Genomic DNA, 11142 nt, shown 5'->3' with positions numbered 1-11142 from the left:
TTCACCGTATTGAAATGCATACAGCACAGTTATTAAAGCTCAGTCTTATGTGACTGTATCATGGATGCTGCTATGGACACATCACAATAACCTTGGGTTAATTGCATGGAGCATTATGAGCTTCAAAGCATAAACATTAAACTGGTCTTTTTTTTTTTTTTCAAATGAATTACAGGCAATTCCATATCAGTATAACACGACAGTTAGATGGTACAAAATAATTCACATGACATTTTTCACATGCATTGTTATACAAAGAAACTTAAAGGCTATTTACATCTTAAAGCTGCATAATTCCCACACAGGTGTTTTCAGTTATTCTGCCTGGTTAGACCTAGAACATATTGGGAGATATGTCATCAAACTATAGGTAAAGGTAAGAAATATATGGAAGTTATAACAGGTGCGACAAGTATCAGTTGGTGTTGTCTCGTCAGCTATAAGTGAAACACCTGTTTGTGAGTTGGCGCTGTCACATAAAAAACATAATATTCTGGTATTTCATTATATGTATGGATGCACTGTCCTGTCCATTTGTCCAGTACTTTTCTGACTGTTGACGACAAGTTTGGTTTTAAAACACATGGACAGACTCTTAATCACTGTCTCTCCCAGTGAGGCCCATTTTGCATTCTGTGAAGGAAATGGCTGTGTCTTTCCTCTCCAGAGGTGTGGAAGACTCAGACTTCCGAGAAATCCGGGAAAGGTGTGAGGACAAGGAGCGAGAGGACATGAATGACAAGTGGTCCTCTGCCAGGGCACTTTCTAGGACATGGCATATGGACTGCCTGAGCTTCTTCTGGAATTCATCACACATGAAAACGTAGAGAATGGGGTTCAGGCAGCTGTTCATAAAGGCCAGGCCCCCAGTCAGAGGACCTCCAATATGAAGAACTTTCCTGAGATATTCGTCACTGCCAGCAGTTAATTGTATAAACTGAAACACATGGAAGGGCAACCAGCAGATGAAGAATGCCAGAATGATTGAGAAAATGATTCTGCGAGGTTTTTGTTTCCTGGTCCTTTGCAGGCGCCCTGCACGAACACCTATGGCCACATAACAGAAAAATATTACCAGGAATGGGATGACGAAGCCCACAACAAAGCGAAAAATGGTGAGAGTCAAATGTTGTTCAGCTGTCATTGAACGAGTGTAACTACAGTAAATGTGGTCATTACTCTCCAGAAGGTCACGAAAAGTGGCATATGGGGTGCTGCAGACCACGGCAGTCACCCAGATGACAGCACTTATGAGCTGAGCTTTGCGGGCGGTGCGCTTGTTTTGTGCCCACACCACCACCCAGATTGACAGGCAACGGTCCAGACTTATGGCTGTCAGAAGAAAGATACTGGCAAACATGTTGACAACGCTGACAAAACTGTTGAGCTTGCACATGATTAGTCCAAAAGGCCATTGGTGTCCGCGAGTGTAAGAAACGATCGTAAAAATCAGGAAGACCAGAAAGAGGAAGTCAGCCAGAGCCAAGTTGAGAAACCAAACTGAGTTGACTGTTCTCTTCATCCTGAAACCTGTCACGTAGATGACCAGACCGTTGCCCAGAATCCCAACAACAAAAGTCACACAGTAGATGACCAGGGTGACCCAATACAAGTACTTCTCATCCATCCTGACCTGCAGCGGTTTATTGTCTAATGAAAAAAACGAGAGAGCTGTGTCACTACAGACATTAATAACTTCAACACATTCTGTAAGATGCACCGAGAAAACAGAATTTACATGTAATTTTCATCATGTAAATGATCACATTTTAATGAACTGTATGAGTTTTTGTAGTTTTTCACATAGTATTTAGGATGCTCCTGCCCCGGCACATGTCCTATACAATTAGCTCCCACTTTAGTACAAGACTGATGAGATGAAGTAGTCAGAATATTTTCTATGAAATCACAAGATGACTTTTTCCACACATTTCACTCAATTTCTGTTATGATCAGAAAATATTACCTTTGCATTCAAATGAAGCTTTATGCATATCTATTTAGGATCAGTTTAGCAAGAAATGATGGTAGGCCGACTTTCTGTTAATGCAGTTTTAAAGCAATGCAATTATATGTTTAAAGTATCTTACCAGTGCTCAAATTTCTGGTGTAGGGAGAGTCTAAGTTGATCTCTATTAGGTTCTGCCTTTTCTTGTTCTCTGTCTAATTACTCCTCCTTCTCAGTTCATGCAGCTGCCAATGAGAGTGTACTTCTGCTGCCTTTATGAAAGCTTTGTGATATTAAAATTTCTGCAGCTGAATCAATTGCAGGGCTCTTATGTTTATGTATATTTTAATGATATTGTATTATTATTTTAAACCCCATGTGATTACCTGATTTTTTCTTCTACTCTATGAAATGGAATTTCCCTCAAACATGTCTTGATCTTTATCTAACAGTGCTTGATTTATGCTGCACAGTTCACCCCATCCGCACAACCACACACAGCCCTCCTACACACAAACACTACACACTCACACTGTCACACTCCGGCCACGCATGAATGTAAAAAAAAAAAAATGTATCACACATGTTTTTGGGAGTTATGTTTTATGCTTGATTTCTCACAAATCCACCAAACACAGCAGTACACTGAGTGATTGCTACGCATTCAGAGTCAAAAGAAATAGTACCCTCCTTGTGACAGCTGATATTGATGCTGAAGAGAATCAGTTGTTGATCACAGTGAGGAGCAGGGTGATGAAGTGTGGGGAGGGAAAAGCACATGCATATTGCAGATTTTGTGTGTTTGCACATTAGTTGGAAGCAACAGTCTGGTCGATCCAGCTGCGCAGGTAGGACACACGGGCGTACACGGCAGGGGCTCGCACGTTGCAGTTAGACGTGCCCCAGGACACAATACCCGTGAGGTACCACACTCCACTCCTCTCACAGACCAGAGGACCACCAGAGTCACCCTAAAATGAGACAAGTATGTTTTCTTATCGACTTTTAAGAACATAGCCCTTGAAAATACTTGATAGTGATGCTTCGAGGGGACTTGGTGTTCTGTTCAGACAGGATGTGGGCTGGTGATATGTGTTACTAGCTGTTTATTTGCTTAATCAAAAATTAAATTACTCAGACAATAAAGACTGCTTTTATGTTTCTGTATTTGGATATCATGTGTGTATATTATTTGATAATGTTCAAAACAACATTTGTTGATATTCCCTTAACATTTTATGAATATATTGTTACCAATAAATTGTAATTTACAAATATTTGTATATGATTGGTTAATCATTAACTAATCTCATATGTAAATGTATCAAATTGAATTATTCATCACGAACATTTAGTTGATCGCTGACTTTCAGCTGATCGTTGCTTTGCAGCATCACTTATTTTTCTTACAGATCTGTATTTCAGGCTTTAAAATGGTCATTACCTGACAGGAGGACACTCCAGAAGCACCAGCACAGATCATGGCATCGGTGATTCTGTTATAACCCCAGTACTGCTTGCACTGAGTCGGGCTGAGCAGGGGCAGGGCAGTCTGCTGGAGGAAGCGGGGGCTTGCTGAGAATGAGGAGGAAGTGGAGGTGAGCTGCACAAATAAATCTGTCCTTTTGAAGGTATCGTAGACAGTTATGGCACGTTTATATGTTTCCTTTGTGGAAATGGAAGTGTTTATTCCATTACTATTTCATTTATGTGGGTTTGTAAATGTACTTTGCATTAAAGGCTTAAAAAGCAGCCGCTCACTCACAGGTTTGGCCAGTTCTGCCCCACCCAGTGGTGACACATTTGGTTCCAGAGGGGATGCTGGTGCTGGAGGAGGCCAGGCACACAGGAGACACACGGCTGTTCATCTGCACTGGGGAAGACAGCTTCAGAAGGGTGATGTCATTGTTGAAGTTCTGGGAGTTGTAGTAGGGGTGAGAGATGGCCTGGATGGAAAGGTGAATGTAAATTATAAGAAAATACAATCCCATTATACCCAGGAAGTGACTAATTTAGGTAAAGGATGACATTTTATAATGTAAGGAAAGCCGTTCTGCGTTATGGTGTCGCTTACCCTGGAAATTGACTTGACCTGAATTTGCTCACTGTTGTACTGACGATCATGTTCTCCCAGGATAACACGGTGGTTACCAGCACTGGAGAGAATAAAACAGACAGAGGAGTGATTACAGAGATGGCAAAGTTAGGATTTTTCTCATGTGGACGTTTGACATGTTAAAATGACTTACGACACACGGCAGTGAGCAGCAGTGACAACCCAGTACTGGTTGATCAGTGATCCTCCACAGAAGTGGAATCCACTATAATCCTAAGAGTGAGAAGATGTAGTAATGTCATTTTTTCATCTGAATTACTCAAGGGGTTGAGATTATAGCAAAACTCCAGTGGGTGTGGAGGGTGTATTACTTAGGCTACCTGAAGCGACACCTGCCAGGGCCAGGACCCAGACACAGCAGTCTCCCCGTTTACAATCTTGTTGTATCCGCTCACTTGGGGCCTGATCGCAGGTGATCCGCACCCTGAGGCCCAAACACACAATCGAAAAATGATCTGCCTGTCCCAAGCTTTGGCATACATACCAGGAAGTGTCAGCTACTGTGAATCACTGTGTTAACAATCGTTTTTCTTCAATCGTCAGTTAATTTCAGTCGCTACCACACTGTCACAGAAAACATTTCATACAGGTAAATGTGTCATCTGCAGGTAAACCACCAGACACTCACCCAGCGCAGAGGCCACAAGGGCAAAACAGCTGACAAGCAAGAACATGGCCATGTCTCAATTGTGATTCACGTCCTCGAGTCTCAGCTGTGTGCAAAACCAGCTTTTATATGTGTATTCACAACACTTGCCCCTGAGTGCCATGTATAGCACTCGATACTGCAGGTACCCCCCACCCACCCACCCACACACACACACACACACACACACACACACACACACACACACACACACACACACACACACACACACACACCAATGGATGTGAAGGTCTGGGAAGAGAACATCTGGTGATAAGAAATTACTTATAACTGAAACATTCAGCGACCTAGTCTTATGCTTGTGTTTGTCCTGTCCATGTGCCCGTACGTCATGGCTTTTAGCAAACAAATTGTTGCGTAATTATTCCATTGGTAAGTAGCAACATCACTGCACTCTGAAAAAAAAAAAAACTGCACTGAACAGTTTCACATGTCAGCTTGTTTCACACCTTACAAACATCACACATTAGCAGAAAGAAGAATGAGGAAATAGTGTTGATGAATTCTAATTTTTAAAGATAATATTTGCCAGAAACCGAAGCAACCTTTCTAACGTGGTTTTTTTTTGACACCTTTTCCTGTGTGTAAGACGAGCATAACTACAGGAAAGAGATACAGATCAGAACCTTGTTTGTTGACAGGAACCAATTTTATCTACAAGTTTCAGATACAAGTTGAGTGTGCAAAACGATTTAATGCACTAATGAATACACTGTGTATGACCTTGGAGAAATATAGCATTATTAAAAAATAACAAGAAACACACAGTGCACGTGCAAATCAGAATCCCATCGGTGGTCTTTATTGGTTTAATGCTTTGAAATCACAGATATAAAGATACAACTTTTCGTCCTTCATGCAAATCATCACTGGAGAGGTAAATAATGAAGGCAACAAACAGACTCTAATAATGTCTTATGTTGGTGAATATTTTAACTGTGTGCTAGTGTCAGATTTAGTTGCTTAAATGTGTTAAATGTTGAAATGTTGAAATTTTTAGCAAACAGCATGAATTTAATAAGCCTGTGATCTATTGTTTATTGGATTTGTAAAAGTTAATAGCTTTTAGAGAGTAAGTAAACACTATGTTGGGATAAACTGTCAGCAGATTGTTCAGTCGACCTCCTCGATAGTTGGCCCAGAGGAGGAGCCGCCTCCAGCCCCACCAGGCATTCCTCCAGGCATCCCTCCAGGCATCCCTCCTGGCATCCCTCCAGGCATACCACCCTGGTATAGCTTGGAGATGATGGGGTTGCACACCTTCTCTAGTTCCTTCTGCTGGTGCTCATACTCATCCTTCTCTGCCGTCTGGGTAAAAGAAAGTACAAATACTTCATTTTAACAGAGAAGTGGCGAAGTTGCTTCACATTGTTTGCATGATTTGAACATACGAGGGCTTCCTGTCTGATTTCACAATGAGCCAAAGGGGAACCTCTGTCTTTTATCAAAACTCATAGTTATGTCACTGGATCTTTACCTGGTTCCTGTCCAGCCAGGAAATGACTTCGTTGCACTTGTCTACGATGGCCTTTTTGTCCTCAGGGCTGATCTTGTCTTGGAGCTTCTCGTCCTCCACAGTGCTCTTCATGTTGAAGGCCAGAGACTCAAGGGAGTTCTTGGCTGTGACCTTGTCTCTCTGGGCCTCATCCTCAACTCTGAACTGCTCTGCCTCCTGCACCATCTTCTCAATGTCCTCCTTGCTCAAACGCCCTATGGGAGGATCAAATACAAAGCTGTGTACTTCCTGTGCAATATTTATTTGTTTGTTCTCTCTGTTCATGTACAGCATTCTTTCAGCTCTTGAGCTACATTAGCCTTTAAATAATCCTGATGAAGAAGTATTTGACATAGTCATCTACCTTTGTCATTGGTGATGGTGATCTTGTTCTCCTTTCCAGTGCTTTTGTCCACTGCAGATACGTTGAGAATGCCATTGGCATCAATGTCAAAGGTCACCTCGATCTGAGGGACACCTCTGGGAGCAGGTGGAATACCAGTCAGCTCAAACTTGCCCAGGATGTTATTGTCCTTGGTCATGGCTCTCTCACCTTCATAAACCTGAAAACAATTACTCAAATCAGTAACACTTTCAGGAATAATTGCAATACACAGGGACAATGGGGAGTGAACTGTTTACTCCCTTTACTCTCCTTTACTTGAAGGGTTGCTTTACCTGAATGAGCACACCAGGTTGGTTGTCTGAATAGGTGGTAAAAGTCTGGGTTTGCTTGGTGGGGATGGTGGTGTTCCTTTTGATAAGGACAGTCATTACTCCTCCAGCAGTCTCTATTCCCAGGGACAGGGGTGTGACATCCAGCAGGAGCAGGTCCTGCACATTCTCAGACTTATCACCAGCCAAGATGGCTGCCTGCACAGCTGTGAAGGGTTTCCAAATGGTCAAACTAATGCCATGATTACAAGAGACATTTTGAATAAACACAGAGTCCCTTTTGAGCTCTTTAGCTTTTCTACTAAAACAGTAATATAACAAGGAAACAAGCAAAAACTTAAATACTGTAGAGATACCCACCTGCACCATAGGCCACAGCCTCATCAGGGTTGATGCTCTTGTTGAGATCACGGCCATTGAAGAAGTCCTGCAGCAGCTTTTGAATCTTGGGGATACGTGTTGAACCACCCACCAGGACAATGTCATGGATCTGGGATTTGTCCATCTTGGCATCCCTCAGGGATTTCTCCACAGGCTCGAGGGTTCCACGGAACAGGTCCGCATTGAGCTCCTCAAAACGGGCCCTGGTGATGGAAGTGTAGAAATCGGCTCCCTCATAGAGTGAATCGATCTCAATGCTGGCCTGGGTGCTGCTGGAGAGTGTGCGCTTGGCACGCTCGCAGGCTGTGCGCAGACGACGCACGGCACGCTTGTTGTTTGTGATTTCCTTTTTGAACTTGCGCTTGAACTCAGCAATGAAGTGGTTGACCATGCGGTTGTCAAAGTCTTCACCACCCAAGTGAGTATCACCGGCTGTGGACTTGACTTCAAAGATGCCATCCTCAATAGTCAGGATCGACACGTCGAAAGTACCACCTCCAAGGTCAAAGATGAGGACGTTACGTTCACAGCCAACCTAAAATGAATGGTAAGTGTTACTAATGGGAACATGAAATTTGGCTGAAGGTTTGATTTGTAAGAAAGTTAATTGTTGAATCTCATTCTGGACTCGTCAAATAAACGACGCTTTGGGTTTCCAAGGTCATCAACTACATACACTCAAAGCATCAGTATTTGACGAGTTGGGAATGAAACTTAAAATCCACTATCTTACAAAGTGGACCTTTGAGATTTGCATTTTCTTAGTAAGTAACCTTCTTGTCCAGGCCATAAGCAATGGCTGCAGCAGTAGGCTCGTTGATGATGCGCAGAACATTAAGCCCAGAAATGGTTCCAGCATCTTTGGTGGCTTGACGCTGGGAGTCATTGAAGTAAGCAGGAACTGTGACAACTGCATTGTTCACGGGCTGTAAGATAAGACCTCGGGTCAATACACAGCATTTGTGTGTTTTACATTGCAAAAATGAGACATTGTGGTTAAAGCTGCAACACCCTTACAGAGACCTTGTCTTACAAAGTCTTTTGAGGAAGAAGAAAAAGCTTACTTTGATTCTGATTGTGTTTAAATAGGGTTTAAAAGGTGGAGAAAATAGATACATAAAATTGAACATTCTGTTACATTGCGAGCATCTTCTTATACTCTTCATAACATCTACCTTGCCAAGATAAGCCTCAGAGATCTCCTTCATCTTTGTGAGGACCATCGAGGAAATCTCCTCAGGGAAGAAAGTCTTGATCTCACCCTTGTATTCAACCTCCACCTTGGGTTTGGATGCGTCATTCACAACCTTGAAGGGCCAGTGCTTCATGTCTGACTGCACCACAGCATCGTCAAACCTACGGCCAATCAGACGCTTAGCATCTGAAGGAGATTTAAAAGAAACAGTAAGGTGTATATACAATTAAACAGTGTTGAGTTGTCCTCTTCAAAATGTTTGTGGATCACTGTTATTGAGCCTGTTGTATTCTGGGTGTTGTAGTCCTCACCAAATACGGTGTTGGATGGGTTCATGGCCACCTGGTTCTTGGCAGCATCTCCAATCAGTCTCTCACTGTCTGTGAAGGCCACATAGCTGGGCGTGGTCCTGTTTCCTTGGTCATTGGCAATGATCTCCACTTTGCCATGCTGGAAGATGCCCACACAGGAATATGTGGTGCCCAGATCAATGCCTACAGCTGGTCCTTTAGACATCTTAGGTACAAATAAAAATAAAAGTGACGTGTTAGTAACTGTAGCCCTTTTCTGGACAGTAATCTTAGATTGGTGCATGTATTCATCAGCATAAAAGATGTATATTCATTCTAATGGTTTTGATTGGAATAGTTTTGCACTTACAATGTGTATGCATCTACATACTATATATACGTACACCCACCTATACCTACTGTGGTAGAGTCCAAATGCATGCATGGCCACGTGAGGCTCAGCCATTGGTAAAGTGGCATTCGTGGCGTAGTGGTTTTAACCACCGTTTGACACATGAGACCAAATGACCGGACGATGTCATAGTGCTCTTTAACTCCCTCTCCACACTGCTTCTCTCTCCACCACTCCCTCAGCAACATAACACTAAAGTGTCTCAGTCCGGCTGGTGAAATGTGATGTACTGATCCTGAAATAGTGATCAGTGTGTCTTTTTTTCCGACAGCTGTCTCCAAATAGTTTACAGTTACTATAATAAGTATGAGCCTATCTACATGGCAATGAATGGAAGGTGGCTAAAAATTTAGATATCATTTATCAATGACTAGTAGGCAAGCCTGTGTGGTTCGTATTCAAACAGGGGCCTTAAAAAAACCCAAAATGCACTGAAAACTACAGCTTAGAGGTGTAGGAACAAGGGTATTTGATTAGTGAAGAACTCAACAAAAGCCTATTGTTGAATGGGGCTGTGGTCTGAAAAGAACAGCAGACTGAGGCAGAAAGAGGCATCACAAACACACAATTAAATATTACACCAAATAACAGAGCATAAAACTGCTTTAAGTTGAACGTTTTAAGATGATTTATTTTTCCATCTGTTTGCCTACTGGGTGCAGGAATGTACCAGAAAAGCTTCAGCTGCAGACTATTGAATTATCACTTGTTATCCAGTTGTGTAACATGGAACAGAAAATGCTGACACTGTGCTGTTGCTTCACTGCCTGTCCTCGGCCCACAACGGAAAACTGCCATGTGCAGTTCCAAAAAAATAAGTTGGAACGTGATTTTTGGACATGTGTCCTGTCATAGCCAAACCTTATAGTTAATATAATTCACTAGTTTCCTGGAGGGGCGAGATTAGATCCAAATGATGCTGTTGTGACATGAAAATGTATCATTAAAATCATCCGAAGAGACATTTTATTTCCTGGACAGTCACTGAACTGTGGTTTTCTCGTAGGGATTCTGCCTCAGCTTGTCATGCCACAGTTTGACAGAAATCATGCAAGCCTCATTATGTGGGAATACCTCTCACATTTGGCAGTTAGGCTTTTAAAGCAGCAAGCAAGACAGACTTTGAAGCCAGGCTGAGTGCAATGCTCCTATAGAAGGGGTTACCTTGTGTCGTCAGATGTTCAAGGCTTGAGAGTTTACTGAGTTAAAGTTGTGCCTAGCACACAACACTCCTCTCCAGAACTCCTTTCCCTCTCCAGGCAGGCGGACTAAGAGGGCGAGTGTCTCTGCTCCCCAGTGTATATAGAGCACGCTGTGCAGGGAGAGCCCATCAGAGTGTCAGGTGACTCCGACAAGGAAAGTTCGAGACCCATTTCTGCTCACTGACTGGATTTCCTTGAAAGAAAGCTTGTTGTTACCTCTGCAGCCCTACAGTAAAATTTAAAATGTCATCTGATAGGCCGGTGACTTGGCACCTTAACCAAACATGGTTCATTATCATGTGAGCGTTGCCCTGTTTTTACGTTAACATGGCTAATGTTGTTCACATGCTCTATTAACATACGCTGCTGGGACAAGAACACAGTATTAACAGGTGAACTTTCAACATACTTTTAACCATTTTGAAAATCTCTGGATGTTCTTAAACTTCAGGAATCACGTAGTCATAGACAGTAAGTGTGCACTTAAACACGTTTGAAAAAAGCCTCAAATCTCAGGGAGGGCTGGGCAATATGTTGATATTATATCGTTATTGTGATATGAAACTATATATCATCTTAGATTTTGGATGTCGTTATACAGTGATGTCTTTTCCTGGTTTTAAAGGCTGCAATAAAGTATAGGAGCTGTAGCAGTGATGTGTTTTACAAGCTGGCTTGGGCTCAGGTTGTTCTATATTTGCAGGGTTGATCCCTCGCTCCACCTTTCCACATATCGTCATATCATTAAGTGAGACTCTAAA

General features: G+C 42.5%; 3 protein-coding genes across 3 annotated transcripts; all 3 read right to left on the bottom strand.

Moving 5' to 3' along the window:
* LOC141012685 (chemerin-like receptor 2) lies at positions 1–2099 on the bottom strand. Its single transcript, XM_073486220.1, has 2 exons — positions 2091–2099; positions 1–1650 (listed from the first exon to the last, which is right to left on the bottom strand). Exon 2 carries the CDS (start codon positions 1625–1627, stop codon positions 596–598), a length of 1032 nt encoding a protein of 343 aa, XP_073342321.1. The 5' UTR covers positions 1628–1650; positions 2091–2099; the 3' UTR covers positions 1–595.
* A 435-nt stretch (positions 2100–2534) lies between these two features.
* On the bottom strand, positions 2535–4842 carry LOC141012686 (chymotrypsin-like protease CTRL-1). Its single transcript, XM_073486222.1, has 7 exons — positions 4693–4842; positions 4385–4488; positions 4198–4277; positions 4023–4104; positions 3714–3894; positions 3393–3523; positions 2535–2919 (listed from the first exon to the last, which is right to left on the bottom strand). Exons 1-7 carry the CDS (start codon positions 4742–4744, stop codon positions 2758–2760), a joined length of 792 nt encoding a protein of 263 aa, XP_073342323.1. The 5' UTR covers positions 4745–4842; the 3' UTR covers positions 2535–2757.
* A 669-nt stretch (positions 4843–5511) lies between these two features.
* On the bottom strand, positions 5512–10454 carry hsc70 (heat shock cognate 70). Its single transcript, XM_073485146.1, has 9 exons — positions 10344–10454; positions 8789–8993; positions 8458–8663; positions 8056–8208; positions 7262–7817; positions 6905–7107; positions 6591–6789; positions 6209–6441; positions 5512–6039 (listed from the first exon to the last, which is right to left on the bottom strand). The coding sequence occupies exons 2-9, from the start codon at positions 8991–8993 to the stop codon at positions 5845–5847; spliced, it is 1950 nt and encodes a 649-aa protein (XP_073341247.1). The 5' UTR covers positions 10344–10454; the 3' UTR covers positions 5512–5844.
* Positions 10455–11142: the final 688 nt, after the last annotated feature.

This window comes from Pagrus major, chromosome 17 (assembly GCF_040436345.1).
Source record: "Pagrus major chromosome 17, Pma_NU_1.0".
NCBI classification, from domain to species: domain Eukaryota; kingdom Metazoa; phylum Chordata; class Actinopteri; order Spariformes; family Sparidae; genus Pagrus; species Pagrus major.
The sequence above is the reverse complement of the archived record's forward strand: the minus strand, read 5'-3'. Positions and strand labels throughout refer to the sequence as shown.

Excerpts from the sequence above, each read along its gene's own strand:
- LOC141012685 (XM_073486220.1), bottom strand. The coding sequence starts at position 1,627 with ATGGATGAGAAGTACTTGTATTGGGTCACCCTGGTCATCTACTGTGTG.
- LOC141012686 (XM_073486222.1), bottom strand. The coding sequence starts at position 4,744 with ATGGCCATGTTCTTGCTTGTCAGCTGTTTTGCCCTTGTGGCCTCTGCG. Across the intron at positions 4,105-4,197 it reads GCTGCTCACTGCCGTGTGTC|TGCTGGTAACCACCGTGTTA; the intron begins GTAAGTCATTTT and ends TATTCTCTCCAG. Across the intron at positions 2,920-3,392 it reads CTGGAGTGTCCTCCTGTCAG|GGTGACTCTGGTGGTCCTCT; the intron begins GTAATGACCATT and ends GTCTCATTTTAG.
- hsc70 (XM_073485146.1), bottom strand. The coding sequence starts at position 8,993 with ATGTCTAAAGGACCAGCTGTAGGCATTGATCTGGGCACCACATATTCC. Across the intron at positions 8,209-8,457 it reads CTGAGGCTTATCTTGGCAAG|CCCGTGAACAATGCAGTTGT; the intron begins GTAGATGTTATG and ends CTTATCTTACAG. Across the intron at positions 6,790-6,904 it reads AACCTGGTGTGCTCATTCAG|GTTTATGAAGGTGAGAGAGC; the intron begins GTAAAGCAACCC and ends AATTGTTTTCAG.